This window comes from Bombyx mori, chromosome 28 (assembly GCF_030269925.1).
Source record: "Bombyx mori chromosome 28, ASM3026992v2".
NCBI classification, from domain to species: Eukaryota; Metazoa; Arthropoda; class Insecta; order Lepidoptera; family Bombycidae; genus Bombyx; species Bombyx mori.
In genome coordinates this window covers 9,780,926-9,799,760 of record NC_085134.1, presented here as the reverse complement: position 1 = coordinate 9,799,760, position 18,835 = coordinate 9,780,926, and the positions used below count along the sequence as shown (strand labels likewise).

Genomic DNA, 18,835 nt, shown 5'->3' with positions numbered 1-18,835 from the left:
TCCCTTGCAGCGGCTTGGTAACGGTAGGCAGCGGCTTGGCTGTGCTCCTGGCATTGCTGAAGTCCATGGGCGACGGTAACCACTTACCGTCAGATGTGCCGTATGCTCGTCTGCCAACAAGGGCAATAAAAAAAAAACGTTGAAAAATAAGAATTGCCGTAATTATATGCATAGGTTTTTCTGTGCAGTTATGAAAAAAATGTTATATGTATTAGTCTCAGCAGGGCCGCACCGCGTCTAACCAAGGGGAAGCCATCATCGTCAATCAGAAACTAACATAAATATGCTTTTACCTACCCCTCCGCTCCCCCTGTGTCCCACGGAGGGTGCAAATGTACCTCAATACGTATATTGTTATGGGGATGCGACGAATTGTAAAACACAGATCTAACACCCTAAGTGAAGACTCGTTGAAAAATAAAATTTGAAGTCTTGATTGATCGCATGCAGGATTTTTAATGTAATTCTTTCATTTTTTATTGCTTAGTTTGGTGGACGAGCTCACGGCCCGCCTGGTGTTAAGTGGTTACCGGAGCCCGTAGAAATCTACAACTCTATATTTTTAGTTTTCTAATTTCAAGATGTTGTCAATGCACTGTCGATTGCACCTATATTGAGGTGACATCTGCCATGTCATAAATGCCGCCATACGCCTTGTGATATGATTTCTAATGTCTCAATTTATATGATCCTGAAGTTTTTGGGAACTGTGGCTGTGGGTGCCCAGTGTCTCAGAGCGTTTAGTGTAGTTACTGGTGGTAGGACCTCTTGTGTGCCGTGAAGCAGTAATGCGTTTTTTCGGTTCGAAGGGTGGGGCAGCCGTTGAAACTATACTGAGACCTTAGAACTAATACATATATCTCAACCTGGGTGTTGGCATTTACGTTGTAGATGTCTATGGGCTACAGTAACCACTTAACACCAGGTGGGCTGTGAGCTCGTCCACCCATCTAAGCAATAAAAAAGCACATATCTCAACATGGGTGGCGGCATTTACGTTGTAGATGTCTAAGGTTCTGTCTAGCTGGATGTCTAGCTCGTCCACCCAATAAGCTATAAAAAAAGAGCTTGTTGTGCTGAAGTTGACAGCTGGTCGAGAGGAGAGACGTGCTGGGCTGTGAGACACCACAACACGCGCCCGAGCCTTCGCCCCCCTGTATTCGTTGACCGCGCCTATCAGTAAATTACTGTGACTTACTGACGAGCCATTTAAAAGTTAATCTTAATATAATTGTGATTGTCGATGGCGTGTGGGGTGAGCGTGACGTCATCACCAGGTGTTAACGTTTGTCTGTCCGGCCGTGACACACGGCACAAACAAAATACTGAACGTATAGTTGCGAAACACAAACTTTCTAACTTCCTATTACTGGTAGTAGGACCTCTTGTGAGTCCGCGCGGGTAGGTACCACCGCCCTGCCTATTTCTGCCGTGAAGCAGTTATGCGTTTCGGTCTGAAGGGTGGGGCAGCCGTTGTAACTATACTGAGACCTTAGAACTTATATCTCAAGGTGGGTGGCGCATTTACGTTGTAGATGTCTATGGGCTCCAGTAACCGCTTAACACCAGGTGGGCTGTGAGCTCGTCCACCCATCTAAGCAATAAAAAAAAACTCCACCCGTAAGGTATACTGTAAAATAGTTAAAATAATATTTATCATGTTAAAATTAAGACAATTTTCGGATTGCCAAATGGCGACATTGGTGGAATCAATGGCAGTAGTGGAGACGAGACATAATAAAAAAGGCGGTAGTCTGAATAAACGGCAATTTGTGGAACTCACGGGCCCCTGGTTACCGGAGCCCATAGACATATGCAACCTAAATACCGCCACCCACCTTGAAATACGGGGTCTAAGGTCTCAGTATTAGTAACTGAAAATCAGTATGAAATTGGAAATGAGTAGATAATGTTGTACATTCGCTCGATCCGTGTGTCCAGACACAGGCTAGTCCGGGCGCGTCACACACAGGGTGCTCTGTTTATTTTCTCTGCGAATGACACGATGTAGGTACATCGCACTGAGATATTATATTACAAGTGTATTTGCACAGATGTTGTTTGTGCGTCAAAGAAAAATAGTCTGTTGATTATTTATAAAAACACTAAAATAAAATAAATATAGTTTAAAAATAAATTAAAAATAGTGAAAGAAGTGAAACTTCTTTTGCGGTATGTATTGTGATTTTCCTCATTCTTCATCCTGAAATCAAATTTCTCTTGTAACAGGGAATGCTGTGTATAATAGAGAGCTAGGTTCCTCTCCCTCTCTCCACGGTTGAATGGTTCGCGAGACGCTCTATTTTCTCACTCTCACTCTTCCTAAATTGTATATTTTCTCTTTAGCCTTAAAGCTTTAGTTTAGCCTTTAGCTTTAAAGAAGTTTCACTTCAAAAACATTTGCGCCGGATAGCCATGACACACAATATTCGACAAATGCCTGAATCTCGTTAAGGACATTTTTAAGATGAACTTACTTAAATACAAATTCCGAATAACTTTAGGGCCGTCGGTCGATCAAGCAATATCACTCGCTCGGTGGAAGATCTTCCCTTTCTCATTACTCCCAAACTATGAACATTACAGTGTTGTCATCTGTTCTTGACACAGGTGCAAAGTTGTTGATATCGGTCAATTACTTTGAAAAAATTCGTTACATAAATAAAAGATAAAAGAAATTTATGTCCTTAAAAAAACACGCTGGAAACAAGTTTAAAAGACTTTTAACCCAATTATGTATATCGCTGTGTAAAATTCTCATTACCAGAAAGTTTTTTTTACATGAAACCTTAAATTAATTTATAGATTGCAATAAGAATTTGTCCCTTAGCAATATTAATTATCGAACAAAAGAACTATAAGGTCTTGACTAATGGAAATTTTACCGATTTCTTATATTGCCATTGCATATGCCAACGTTTTTGGGTAACATTGGGATTCTATATAAAAATGATTACTTTTTTTTATTGCTTAAGTGGGTGGAGGAGCTCACAGCCCACCTGGTGTTGAGTGGTTACTGGAGCCCATAAACATCTACAACGTAAATGCGCTACCCACCTTGAGATATAAGCTCTTAAGTCTCAAGTATAGTTACAACGGCCACACTTCAAACCGATACGCATTACTGCTTCACGGCAGAAATAGGCAGGGAGGTGGTGCCTACCCGCGCCGATTCACAAGAGGTCCTACCACTAGTAATATCTGATATATATTTAAAATTTAAAAACGTACTATCCGTATGTGAGCGCGTCCATCTCACTAATTAGAGTTGGGGAGACGGCGTTCGTCGCGTCGCGCCCTCTAACGACATGCAATTCCTGTGTTCCGAATCATTTTATAATCGATACGAGGGTAATGTGGACAGAAGCGTACAATCTCACTTGCGTGTTTACATCCAAATTTACATCCGTGTCGTCAATTTCAATATGCTTGAAAAGATTTAATATTCGAATGTGTTTTTTTTTGTTCTCCTTGTAGGCAAGAGAGACGAGAAGTCGACCAGATACGCTCCCTTCTCAACACTTCGATCCATGCTGCTTTGGGAGGCTTATATTATTGGGAGCAGAGAGAAAGAGAGAGAGAGAGAGAGAGTATTCTTTATTCTACACCAAAACACAAATAAACAGTGCGATACATTAATTATAAAAAAGTATAATTGGCGGTTTTATCGCTAAGAGCGATCTCTTCCAGACACCCATCAGTTGGACAAGAATCATTTGGAAACAAACTAGGCGCGGTGTACCAATCCAGTGTAATACATATACATATAAGTACACATAGTATATATATATATATCAGAAGGTTGCGTGTTCAGATCACGTCGGGGTCACCAGTTTAGGAGGCTTACACGACAAAGGGAAGATCTTCCACCGAGCGGGTGATATTGCTCGGTAAACCAACGGTCCGAATGTTGTTGTTCGGAACTGATATATATGCACGCTTATCTTGAAAATGACGTAAGTGAGATTCAGGCATCTGTCAAATATCTTGCGTTGTATGATGGCTACCCGCCACACTGCTATCCACACAGCTAAGGATGGGCAGGAGTAGCGCTGATAATCCAGGAGTAAGTTATTAAAGGAGGCCACGACCCTCAGCATTGAGGATTATCGACGCAAGGAGGAGGTAGACGAGCATACCGCCCATCCGATGGTGAGTGGTTACCGTCGCCGAGGGACGTAAGCGATGCCAGGAGCAGAGCCGACCTCCCGTTAATTTAAGCCTATTCTATTCTATTCTATCAGCCCATGGACGTCCACTGCTGGCCATAGGCCTCCCCCAAGCCTCGCCACAAAGACCGATCCTGCGCTGCCTGCATCCAGCGGATCCCCTATATATATCCTATCCTAATTTAAGCCTATTTGTTTATAATTTGTATGTTTCCGTAACACAGAGGAGAAGCTAGCTTAATTTAGCTTAGCCTCCATAATATTCATTGGTAAAAAAAATGTCATATGTCAAATTGTATTTTCACTTTTGAATTTTGTATCATGATGGTATTTTTTTTTTGCTTAGATGAATGGACGAGCTCACAGCCCACCTGGTGCTAAGTGGTTACTGGAGCCCATGGACATCTACAACGTAAATGCGCCACACACCTTGAGATATAAGTTCTAAGATCTCAGTATAGTTACAACGGCTGCCCCACCCTTCAAACCGAAACGCATTACCGCTTCACGGCAGAAATAGAATTTCGAAATTGTAATTCAAATTTAAGAACTGTGATAGTTCTAGGTGAACCAGTACTGGATATTAAATCTACAAGGAAACATCGCGTTCTATTGAGAAGATCACGCATGAAACTTGGCAGGCTGATTCTATAGGTTAAGTTCCACGTCAAACTTTTCTGTTAGTTTGATGAGTATACCTCCAAACACGAGATAAGCGTCACAATGGAGTCTGTACCAAGTGCTTTTTTGGTTCTATCATTAGCACTTCACAAGTAAGTGTCGTCCGAGTTATTTCAACAGATACAAACTCCAATAAAACACATCCAAGCAAAATTACAAAACAAAATTAACTTTAAAATGTTCCGCTAGACATCCAGCGAGACAGACCGACACAAGGAAACATTTTGTATAGACACGGAGCCCATTAAAACTGGTTTGTTTATCTACCCCCCAAATCTCAACGCCATATGCGCGATTAAGATCGAAATGTTAGGTAATTAGATGACACAGTAATTAAATCATTGGACACGTCATGTTTAATCTTTTCATCTTTTAATTTTGTTGCTTGTTTGTGTGATTTAGGGCCCATACTACAACTGCCGATAAACGTCCGTATTCTGTAATCACAGTGCTGCTTGGATATATATAATGGTATGGAGTACTTCAGAATGAATAAACAATAAAGGACTTCATTGCATTTTGCGTAATAAGAGAACAATATTGAAACCCCTAATCTCTTTTAGAATTAACATTAAAATAAAACAATAATTATTAAACAGTGAAAATTGAACATTAACAAACTTTAAAAAACTCAACTTTTCTTTTTACTCAATGACAGACTTCACTCCATGACACGAAAGAAAAATCCTTTAAAAAATTAAACAGTTTTAAATAATAAAGGTTTTTCTTTACATTTATAATCATTTCAGTCTATGATAACGTTATTGATCAGAGCGACCGTTTGTTTAAAGACGTAAGGTTTAGCATCATTATTAAATTGCAATTTTTTTCTTGTTCTTCCTACCTATTTGCTGGTAGCTTATGGGGCTATTCCATATACGCGCGGACGGGCAGGTGAGCTCACGGACTCAACCGGAGAGAATTTGCTAATACTAGCAAGAGCCGTGCTTCGCAGAATCTACCACCGGATCGGAAACGCGACCCGCTGAGAAGATCCGCGAAGAAACTTAATGGGATGTGTATATGCGTTTTCTTTCCCTACCTAAGCTGATGGTCTAGAGATACCATATCAGCGTAACCTTAACTAGTAAGTGAGCTCACGGGGCTCAAGCCTGACGATGTTGCTAACATGAACCCTAGCAAGAGCCGTGCTTGGCAGAATCTACGATCGCCTCGGAAACGCGACCCACTGAGAAGATCCGGCGAGAAACTCAGTGGGCTGTGTCTGTGGATTAGTTTACTCGCCGAGACCTTCGTCTCAAGCTACTGGTTCGACGAGAACGATGACCGGTGTTTGTGGTACCTAAAAGCACCGTTAGTGGATCGGGAGGATCCGTAATGATGTGTTTTGGGCGACTAAATGGTACTTCTATTTTAAATTTTAAAATGTTTGTATGTGTCCTGGTGACCTCTTAAAGCCAGGTGAGCGGTGAGCACTGAATTTAATATTTGGTGTGCGTTACCACAGATCTACTGGATGTGTTTTTACAACGAAATTTAGGATTTTAAATAGCAATATACATTTGAAAGAGCTTTATGGCAATGGACGTGATGGCAACATCACGAGCGGCCTTGTTCCGACACTCGGGGATGATGTTATGCAGTAGTGAAAAATTAACATTTTGTAAAAAATTTTATTGCGTATATGGGTGGACGAGCTCACAGCCCACCCGGTGTTAAGTGGTTACTGGAGCCCATAGACATCTGCAACGTAAATGCGCCACCCACCTTGAGATATAGGTTCTAACGTCTTAGTATAGTTACAACGGCTCCCCCACCCTTCAAACCGAAACGCATTACTGCTTCACGGCAGAAATAGGACTCACAAGAGGTCCAACCACCAGTATACTACTCTATACATACTATTACTCTACTCTATTATCCAGTATATATCTCTTCTCAAATTTCGCTAGTCACTTGTTCGTAGACTGCGGTTTGGCTGTTTTCCTGGTAGAGCAGGTGGTTTTGAGCGATGCTGATTTACTATCAGGTTGCCCGTATGCTCGTCTGCATACAAACTTAATTTGCTGACCCTTCGATTAATTTACAGTGAGCCGTAATACAGAAATGCAACACAGCTTTTGTTCGCAGCTTACTCCAAAAAGCCCTACAAAGCTTCAAGTGAATATTCTCCATGCCGAAAGGAAACTAATCCAGAAAAGAGGAACACTACCTTGCTTAGCCAAGGTTTTCACTGGTGATAGGACCTCTTGGGAGTCCGCACTGGTAGGTACCACCACTCCGCCTATTTCCGCCGTGAAGCAGTAATGCGTTTGGGTTCGAAGGGTGGGGTAGAACTTATATCTCGAGGTGGGTGGCGCGTTTTCGTTGTAGATGTCTATGGGCTCCAGTAACCACTTAACACCAGGTGGGCTGTGAGCTCGTCCACCCATCTAAGCAATAAAAAAAAGCATGAATTTTTGTATCAAGTTTTTCAAGAATCCCAGCTGAGCCCTTTATATAAGCGAGGAATTTCAATTTCCACCATAGCTCGCTTGGCTTTTCACAATGAATGAAGCGCTCAAGGAACATATTATTATTACAGTTTATATTAACTAGTAAGCACCTAAAAGTTAAGTTTCTGTAAAAAGTTAAGCATATATATATTTTTTATTGCTTAGGTGGGTTGGCGAGCTCACAGTCCACCTGGTGTTCAGTGGTTAATGGAGCCCATAGACATCTACAACGTAAATGCGCCACCCACCTTGAGATAAAGTTCTAAGGTCTCAGTATTTCTGGTAAAAGTTAAGTATATACCGTTAGCTATATTTCTAGTTACAATTAAAACAGTAGATTACATTCAAGTCACTTAACAACTGAGCCTGGGTTTCTTACACTTACACTACACAAATATACAGTATACACTTTACTAACTCGCCGAATTTCGACCACACATTAAACTAATAGTTAATTTTACTGCTTCATTTTTGTTGAACGCCATTCAAGGCGCCGGCGGCTAAAAGCTTTCTACACGCTGCGTCGTACACACGCGCTCACAATTCACCGCACGCAGTAATGGATACGTATTTTAATTCTGACTGTACATATATTATTTTAGAGGTAAAAATATCTTCATTTGTGGCGATGTTTTGATTTAGTTCTCTTCTTTTTTTCTTGCTTAGATGTGTGAACGAGCTCACAGCCCACCTGGTGTTAAGTGATTACTGGGGCCCATAGACATCTACAACCTAAATGCGCCACCCACCTTGAGATATAAGTTCTAAGGTCTCAGTATAGTTACAACGGCTGCCCCACCCTTCAAACCGAAACGCATTACTGCTTCACGGCAGAAATGACAGGGCGGTGGTACCCACCCGCGCGGACTCACAAGAAGTCCTAATATCAGTATTTTTTTTATTTTATTTATATTAGAGCAGAATAGACTTAATGACAGATTGATACAGGCTGCTTTATTTCATAACAATCAGATTGTGTTAATAATATCTATAGCAATATTAGCAATGACAGAGGCGCGTCCAATTCGCTGCATATATCTGATGACTCTTTTTAATACGCTTTTATTAGCTTCAGACGTATGTATGTTTGTAACGGAATCTTTGAACATGATTTTGACCCCCTTCAAAACATCGGATTAACTCGAAATTTGGTGTACTTATTAAGGACTGATGACAATTCAACTTTTTTTTTTTTTTATTCAACTAAATAATAAATAATAGTTTAAAAAAACTAACAAAATATGTTTTTATAGAAAATCCAACTGTAACCATCCTATTGTAAAAAACCGTGGGATGTTTTTCAGGATAATATCAAAATAACCCTTCCTTTCATAAAATGTTAATAACTGATACCATGCACCCCAGGCTTCTTTTTTTTACAATTTAATCATTTTTTCTTACACTATTTTTAATTCAAATTTATTAAAATTTATTTTCTATTTTTAGTTGGATTTTCTATAAAAGCGTATTTCGTTATTATATCTCGTTTGAATGTTCATTTTTTTAACTAGATCTCGGTAGTTGGAACACACCGCGTAGGATAGTTCATCGCAGCTGGACGGTACGTGGCAATCTTTGAAATGAACTATAAATAAACATTGTATTTCAGGTAGTGAGCATTGCTGGATCTTCTCAAAAAAATCGTCATAGAAAATATTTTTATGGTGAAAAACGAGATTGTGGCGATATGGTGAGAGCACACGCAATACCTCCCTAGAAACGGATCCAATCAATCATGCTTCAATTGTTTATACTATTTCAAATCAGCCAAAACTAAAGAAAATGGTTTTTAAATGTTCTTTAAATGACATTAAAATTAATGTACTGAAGAACACACGCACTGCGTAGAGATAAGGGTGAGGGCACGCGTACAAAACGTTTAGATAAGCCCTTATCTGCACTGTAGTAATAAGCGACACGTGCTCGCACTAGATATGGTGAGACTATTACTCTATTCCAGTTCATTTCTGATTACAATCTACCTCTGATCAGGTACATTTTATGTTAATTTACAATACAAACAAACTAGTGGTCGCCCAGAGATCTTTTTTTTTATTCCTACCTATGCTGATAGCCTTGAGAGGCTATTTCAGCTTCGCCCTAACGTTTGTAGGTGAGCTCGCGGGGCTCAAACCGGAGAGTAGCTAACACTGACCCTAGCAAGAGCAGTGCTTCGCAGAATCTATCACCGGATCGGAAACGTGACCCACTGAGAAGATCCGGCGAGAAACTCAGTGGGCTGTGTCTATGGGATAGTTCGCTCGTCGAGCCCTTCGTCGCAAGCGACGGGTTCGACGAAGACGGTGACCGGTGCTTGTGGTGCCTAAAAGCACCGCTAATGGATCAGGAGGATGCGTAATGACGTGCTTTGGGCGACGTCGACGGTTTACCATTCGGTCTACTGGGTCGGGTATATAGTTTCCAGCGGCTACGATGAGAGGGTTCTCATGTCGTGCCGCCTTCTCAAAATGGCGCAGCCCAGAGATCGAAATTCGACTTTGATTGATTTAAATTATAAGGTTGAACATTATAATGGTTTTAATGTCAAAGACTTTAACTTCTATAATCACAGATTTCGCCAAGGCTACACTATAGACAAACAATATTAATCTATACTCAATTTCAACTGTTCCAACTGGATACAAAATTGGCTTAACTTTTACGCTATCGAAAACGTTAATAAACTCGCACTAAGCACACCGATCTGACCGTCTGTCGCGTTTCCGATCCGGTGGTAGATTCTGCGAAGCACTGCTCTTGCTAGGGTCAGTGTTAGAAACACTCCGGTTTGAGCCCGGTGAGCTCATCTACACGTTAGGGCGAAGCTGATATAGCCTCTCAAGGCTATCAGCATAGGTAGGAAAAAAAAAACGAAATTAGAACTTCTCTAAATTCATGTCTGGGAGACCGCATGATGTGTCCAAAGAAGCGTCCATAACACGTTCCCGACAGATGCCACAGAGCGTTTTTTGAACGTTTAGCTTAGAATGGACTCGTTAGTTCTCATGGCAGTCCGTGGTATTCGTAGCATCCTCCGCCACAACCACATTTCAAAGGCATCGACCATTTTGCTATAGCGGCTTTTCCCGTAGCATCTTCGAAGAACATAACTTAACAAAGACCTCGTCTCTGCTTCCCTTCACACGTGAATACACATAAAAACGAGGTGCATCTCAAAAAAAAAAATCAGAATTCAAATGTACATTATGCCGAAGCGACCGCCTGTAAAATTACTTCCTGAGCATCAGAGGGTTGCTATTGTATGAAAGAAAAATTCCTAATCGCTGTAATCATAAACGATTATTTGGACGAATTGTTCGATTTGCTCTTGGCGATTCGGGTTCCGCGGCAAAGCAATCTAGCCTTTGTTTTAATGTCTTAAGGAAGGTTTTCTTAAGCGTCAATGATTTTTTTTTATCGCATAGATGCGTGGACGAGCTCACAGCCCAAATGGTGTTAAGTGGTTAGCGGAGTCAATAGACATCTACAACGTAAATGCTGCCACGTAAGGGCCTGTGCACACCACGTCTTTTATCCTACAGAGCGGTTTGTTGTCGTCTGTATCGATACAACCGCGACATGTGTATCAATACAAGCGCGCGTTAATATCGCGTTTGTATCGATTCAAACGCGTATTTAAATTTATGCAGGTGTGCAAAAGTCTACAGGTTGCGTCTGACTTGCATGCGTATCGAGTCTGTATCGCTACGAACGTGCGTCGACGGCGTGCTTAAAAAACGTGGTGTGCACAGGCCCTAAGATTTAAGTTCTAAAATCTCAGTATAGTTACAACGGCTGCCCCACCCTTCAAACCGAAACGCATTACTGCTTCACGGCAGAAATAGGCATGATTTTTCTGTCGATCAAAAAACGTCGCAGCGTCCTACGCATTTCTTCCGCATACTCCTGCTGTTGATGCAGGTTGTGGTCTATACACTCCAGTAACCAGATCCCGAGGAAGAATTATCAGACAAATCAGAGTTCTCGTACGATCAGACATGAAATTGGATAGGTTCAGACCAGATCATGTTTTTTTATTGCCCTTGTAGGCAGATGAGCATACGACTCACCGGATGATGAGTGGTTACCGTCACTCAGTCGTTCATAGACCTCAGCAATAAGAGGGACAGAACCAAGCCGCTGCCTAATTACTGCTCTCTACAAGCCTCGTTTCATGATATGCTGCTGCTAAAGATATTTTAACTAAAGGCTAACTGCATACAGAGTCTGTACAATCTGGTAGCCTTAAGAAGCTAGGCCAACGTAACCTAACAAGTAGGTTAGCTCACGGGGCTCAAACCTGATCACGTTGCTAACACGAACCCTAGCAAGAGCAGTGCTTCGCAGAATCTACAACCGGATTAGAAAAAAATAATCATCGAATATCTAGCAATTTAATATTAGTATTTCATATTGCATATTTTTTTAAACGACTATAAATAATTGATGATTACTCATTTCTGACCAGCTACGACCAGGCATGGTCTATCCCGGTCATGTTTAACGTCTGATGAGGCCTGAAGGCTCATTCCTGCTCATATCTGATCATTTTTTCATACAAACGTGTACCCGTACAAACTATGTACTTATTCGTGTCGAGCGATGCTCTATTCCTATAGACAATTACTAATATTTCTGTGGAAATACGTACTTACATGGTTCACGAAGGCCCTGCAATGAAGGAATATTGTGGAGGCTGGCGGTTGGACGTATCCTAATATGTATCACCAACCTGGCATTTCTGTTTGTACGATGAGATGAACATTAGACAATTTAGACTTGACTTCACGTGTCAAGGTGGACGGTGGCATTAACGATGTCTATGAGGCTCAAGTAAGCCATACTCCATTCATCCATCGCAACATTCGCATTTCTGTTGAATGCAATCACCTTGAGATGGGCAATAGTAACATTCGCATTCTTTATCTGGAATCACTAACAAAACACTATTCACCAGGTGTATGCCGTGGGTTAGTTTAATCTAAAATTAGCCTCAAACCTAACCTCAAAATATAGGGAGACGATAGCCACAATAAATAAATATAAACAACACTTTATTTTACACAAATAACATATATTTTTCGCCACATACACGAAATTTTACAACGAAAAAATAATAATTAACACAAAAGTTATGATGTAAAGACATTAATCACAGTTCTAATACAAAAGATACCTTCGACCAAATTAAGATTTAATAAAGATTGTGCTTTTCAATAGTACTTTCATAGCTTCATTCTGACCTTCGCTGTCATTGGATAAACGTGCGAGCTCACGGCCCAAATGTTGCTAAGCGGGCCCCGAACCTCTTCGACAAGATGAAATCGTTTATAACTTCAATTACTTAGACTATACTTGAGACCTTAAAACTGATATCTCAAGGTGGGCGGCGCATTTACGTCGTAAATGTGTATGGGCTCAAGTAATGACTTAATACCAGGTGCGTTGTGAGGTCGTCCACCCAACAAAACAATTAAAAAAAAGACTTAAATTAGTATGGGGGATCCGAGACTCACATGACGTCCCCATCTCCTGACTGCTGATGTCCATCTTATGAAACCAGTGCCTGACTACACATTCATCTTGTCACTTTCCTGCCAAGTGCAGTCGAGAAATAATTTGGCGTTTCTCTTTAAAGGGTAGAATAGCCGGCAATAAAATTGAGACGTAAATCTCAGGGCAGTCGCTTAAGCGTTTGATGATCTAGTATGAGACCCGGCTACAAATTCATAAATTAGACCGGTGTTTCCCAACGTGGGGCCCACGCCCCACAAGGGGACAATTATTAAGGGGGGCAATCGCACCAAATTAATATAGAAAATCTGTATTAAAATTATTTCGAATTTGAATTCCAGTTTTTTATGATGTTTTGAAATATTAATTACTGTGTTCTATTAACAATTTCATAGTGATTTCTTCCTGTAACCTATCATTTATGTTAAGTGAACAAATCAATAGTATGGGGGATATAAAAATTTTATAAATGTTACAGTGGGGCGCGGCACAAAAAAAGGTTGGGAAACACTGAATTAGACGATCCAAATCGAATTTTTACATAATTATGTATACATGAGTACATAACATGTACATAAGAAACCGTACAAGCGAGGAGGGATGTTTGGAACCCCCACTTACTTCCCCACTACGCTGTGATCACGGGTCAACTCACACCGCCGCTTTTCATTATACCCTTTGCCAGCTACCCCCCTTATTACATCTCTACCCCACTCCACTTAGGTGGGAACTGAAGACATTAAGTGATAGTCTAGTTATCTTACCAAACGAAACCAAAACCTGTGGTCATGGGACTTCATTATTAGCTCCGTTACCAAGTATGTTAATAGCATGGTGCACCCTTGCCAACGTAAAACATGACATGACACACGAAAATATTTACGGTAAGTTTATTTGTGCACATTTATATTGAAATATGAATTTCATGGTTAGACGGTTTAGATGAAGGCACGTCAAAAGAAATCACGAAATGGTACGTCTTAATTTGGTCAAAGACCTCAAAACTTAAACGCAATTTCTTAATGTATTAAATAAATGAACAAAAAAATATATATTATCTTTTCAGATTTTATGGAACCAACGTTTTCGGTGTTAGGAAATTAACAAAATAATCACAGTATTTTTAGTTTTAAGACCGATACAAAAATATATCACAAAATATAAAGGGAAAAAATTAAATAGAAATATTATTAATCGAAAAATTATTATTATTTTCTCACAAAGCCTTCACGCATACACGACAAAACTTCAAATACTACGGTACCATATTAAGTGTTTTTCTTCGTTTTTTGTTTTTTCATTTGTCAAGTCGCGTCTAGGGAAATACTTCAGCGTGCAAAGGAACGAGATCCCAACCTCCGTCCACTGAGAAGGGGCCTTTCGTTGAATTACGGAGGGCCAAGAGAGGTTTGAGAACTAAGACTTAGCTAAGGCTCTTAAGCAAAAAAGGGAGAGAGATAGCGAAGAAACAATTACCCCAACTATTTAAAATCTTTCGGGCGATACAAACGCTTTTACTCTTTTTAATCAAATTGTCCTTAAATAATAACTGTCACCGTCACGGATGACACCGTCAAAAATAAAGTAAAGGTATTTTTTTAAAAACACTTTTACAAAAACGATGTGCTGTTTTTAAAAAAACATTTAATATTTAAAACACTTTTACAAATTGAATCCCCCGTTTCGTGAATTATTATAACGATACACAAGAGCCTCAGCGTTTTTCATTATTTTTTATTTACTTCTCGCGGTCCTTTGCACGCGAAAGCTTTTTATGGTTCCATTCGCGATTTCATTATTTTTTTTGTTAAATAACACACACAATACATCAGTTTTACACTATCACAGAGATTCGTATATTAAGAAACATGACTAAAAAAAATACACAGTCGACTAATAAAGAGCGTTTCATAATACAGCCCTTATTCTCTTAGAAATGCATTTGCCACGAAACTGTAGGGGATTCGTCAGTCAATAAATAAATCTAGTTTCTAGTTTCTTCTAATTTCTTTACTTTCTAACATTATACGTTGTTATGTATGAAAATTTTAGGGACGAATTGATTTTTTTATTTATGACTAGCTGACCCGGCAGACTTCGTAGTGCCTCAATCGATAAGTAAAAGACCTAAACTTTTGTAAAAATAAACTTAAAACAAACAAAAAGGAATCCGTCCGACGGGGGACATATCAAAGGAAAAACAAAATTGTTATTTTTATTTAATTCCGAGCATTTTCATATAATTCAAGACCAAAATTAGTCAAATCGGTTCAGCCGTTCTCGAGTTTTAGCGAGACTAACGAACAGCAATTATTTTTTATATACATATATAGATTGATTTTAGTATTTCAATTTATTTTCATTTCGAATTATGGATTTCACATTGAATGTCCAAGTGCAACGGCATATGGTTTACAAAAATACAGGACGTCTCAAATGATACCTCCCAGTTCTTTGTAGAGATTAAAATTTAGTGAGTAAACATTCGACAAGGCCGATCATGTAATGAAATCAAATCAAAAACACATCTTAGAGATACTACTAACATGATAACTCTTGTAGGTTTACTGTCCGATGTAAATCGCGCGAAACAGTATTAAAAAAATTAAAAATAACTTCACGTACCTTATAAAGCGAATTAATTCTATTCATTTTTGTTTTATTGAGAAGTCACAAGCTTGGTGAACTTAAAGTCAGGTAGCTTTTATTAAATAGGCTACCCCTTGACCTGACTTGCTAGAAATGTTATTTATTTAGTTACCTTTCTGTCAATTATTTCCTGACAAGATATTTTCCCAAAAAAAAGGAAATTCCCAGATAATATAGATTTAACATCTCAAAGACTAGATTTATTACAAACTGACAAATCCTTCCTACACATACGATACGATGCAGATAAATCGCAATTCTCACAAAAAATGTTAACTAGTCACTCACGACATTTATAAGACATTCAATACATAATATATAAGTGTAAAAAATAATACATCTTGAATATAATCGAAAAAGTACATTTATACAAAGTTACATATTTACCACAACATCTATTTATTTCTATAACGTACTATACGAGTGTATTAATGCAGTTTTACGGTTTTTTTAAATTAACTTTACCAAAGTCACGGGATGACCGGAACGAGCAAATTTTCAAGTCATTATTTTATCAAGACGACATAATTACAATCCCCTTTCCCTCGAAAGCGTGTTTCTTTTACGCAAAAGAGTCATCAAGTGACCACGCACTAATGTGACGTCACACATAAAGGTAAAATTGCATTAAAAATCTTACTTTACATCTCACGATTATGTATTAAATATAAATTTACATCCGATACTGGTGCACACAACTAAGTTGAAGCTAGAACGTGGACATTAAAAAAAATACGTATTTTTTTTTTTCATTTATACCATTAATACATTCAAGAGTCGTAGAAAAATAGCTAAGTTATAGGAATTTCACATGAATGAAAAAAAAAAAAACACTATTGTCATAACGTTTGGATTACATACATATACATACAATAATATGATCATACATATCATAGATAAGATAAGATTACGATAAAGTTTTTTATTTTTTTATTAAATCCGTCACGTTAACTTTTTCAGTCTGTTTCTATGTTTATTTTTTGCCTGTTCCTTTCTTGTTGCGACCTTGCTTGATGACTTGGACCAATTTGATTTTCTGGGCGTCATTGCTGTTCATGTACTCTTGGAGGAGCTGGGGGGAGGGAGCGTCGTTAGAAGCCGTTAATTCGAATTCGGATCGGTTTTTATATGGACTTCGAGAAAGGAGGCGTTTCTCCATTATTATTTTTTATTGCTTAGATGGGTGGACGAGCTCACAGCCCACCTAGCGCTAAGTGGTTACCGAGCCCCATAGACACGTGAATGCCGCCACCTACCTTGAGATATAAGTTCTAAGGTCTCAGTATAGTTACAACGGCTGCCCCACCCTTCAAACCGAAACGCATTACTGCTTCACGGCAGAAACAGGCGGGGCGGTGGTACCTACCCGTGCGGACTCACAAGAGGTCCTACCACCACCTATGGGCTCCATGGGCCTATGGGCCTATGGGCTCCAGTAACCACTAAACGCCAGGTGGGCTGTGAGCTCGTCCACTCACCTAAGCTATAAAATATATATATAGCAAACTAATGAAAGAGGATGTCAAGAAGTAATTAAATCTACTACAGTTATTCTAAGTACTTTTCGACTCAGGGCATAACTTCAGCGGCAGGGTACTGTGGTACCACCAGGATTCCGTGATCATACATCCGATTGGTTAATACAACCTAACTCCGTACGTATTGTCAGTCGGCATCAGCGCCTCATTTTGAGAGGGCGGCACGACACAGAAACCCTTTGGGCCAAGCTTACCTCCATGCTGAGCTCGGCGGCGATGGCGGCGGCGGCCGAGGGTTGTTCGGAGAGCGCGACCAGGGTCGGCAGCAGCGCGTGGCTGTGGTTCTTGGACACCAGCCAATTTGCGGGCAGCGTGCAAAGCGTCTTTATCACGCTCCAACCCTCGCATATCGTTTCCTGGTTAACAGAACACACGTCTTGATCGGGCCTTATCGACCTTAAAGAGCCAAATACAGGTAACACAATTCAAATCTATATATTACTAGCTGACCCGGCAAACATTGTTTTGCCATATATAAGATTTCTAGGGAATTTCTAGTGTAGAAAAAAATACTAACTTATTGTAAGTGTGTAAGGATGTGGTAAATGAGTGGAAGAGGCATGAAGTGCTGTGAACGATGAGGGAATATATAATAAAAATTACAAAACCTCATCCAACCACATAATACCTCATTATAACAAAAAAAAATGTCAAAATAAAAAAATATGTTAGGGGTGGACAACCCTAATCACTTAGGGGTATGAAAAATAGATAGTAGCCGATTCTCAGGCTTACTGAATATGCATAAAAAAATTCATCAGAATCGGTCAAGCGGTTTCGGAGGAGTATGGGAACGAACATTGTGACACGAGAATTTTATATATTAGATTATAAATTATTAATACGTGAAGCAAAAATGTTGTAGTCGTATTTACGAAAATTGCGCGCATGGAGGAGTATACAAATTCCTACACTTATACAGAATATAGAGGAGTGCAGGAGTGTAGAGTACGTACGTACGGACAACACAAAAATGTCAAAATAGATTCGTTTCCTTTTGTCGCAGGTGCATCGACCAGGACGCAGTTGCGTAACGCGAGAGAAAGACGTTAAGTTTCAATTTGTGTACACACTTAGTCCCGGCGGAGGCGGCGCGGCGTACGCGACCGTTTATATGAATAATTAACGTAATATACGTTCGCGTCACTACGACGCAGCGCCGTGAGCTTTTTGGGAAAGTTCGTGTCGTTGTTTTCGAGACGATGTAATTGTGGACCAATTGGGAAGGCTATTGTAGCTTTTTTTTTCGTACCTATTCTAGAAACCTCGAGGTTACTAGAGATATGAGAATACTAGATTCGCCGAACGCTACTTTTTTTTAAAGGAAATTTATGACCTGGTAACTAAGACCTTTAGGTGAAGTCTTGTTTTAATTTTAATGAATTTTTTTTAAATTAAAAATGATATTATGAAATTAAGTTGATTAATGTGAAACATGGCATGAAATGAAAGGAGATGAGATGATATATGTGATGAAATATAATCTCATCATTTTACTGGTCAGTTACTGAGATTTTTTCAGTGAGTTTTTTGGAGGATCCCGAGAAGTTACGTCCAGCGGCTTTGTTTCATTTTACCGCATTTGTGCACTTTCACAGATGTTAAACAGTTAATAAACCACCGTTATTACACATTTAAACCTGAAGAAACACTAAACAGACTAAATAAAACAAATTACACAACTTCACTCCTCGCTTTCCCGCCAATAGTCCAACCGAGCGCTACTCATTCTACTGTCAATAAAACGTCAGGTGTCATGTGATAAAGAACTGTATTTAGTCGTGTGCTAGTACTTGCCTATTGGCTACAATAGCATACCCGATCCTGT

General features: G+C 39.5%; 1 protein-coding gene across 2 annotated transcripts in view; it reads right to left on the bottom strand.

Annotated features, from left to right (window-relative positions):
- Window positions 1-12,359: 12,359 nt before the first annotated feature.
- LOC101746699 (S phase cyclin A-associated protein in the endoplasmic reticulum) overlaps window positions 12,360-18,835 on the bottom strand; it is an 88,223-nt gene continuing 81,747 nt past the window's right edge. For both annotated transcript variants that reach the window (XM_021346760.3, XM_004924325.5), the window contains 2 exons: window positions 17,202-17,363; window positions 12,360-16,541 (listed from right to left, as the gene is read on the bottom strand). In XM_021346760.3, the coding sequence (XP_021202435.2) occupies window positions 16,443-16,541; window positions 17,202-17,363 (261 nt within the window). In that variant the 3' untranslated portion in view covers window positions 12,360-16,442. The remainder of the gene's footprint in view (window positions 16,542-17,201; window positions 17,364-18,835) is intronic.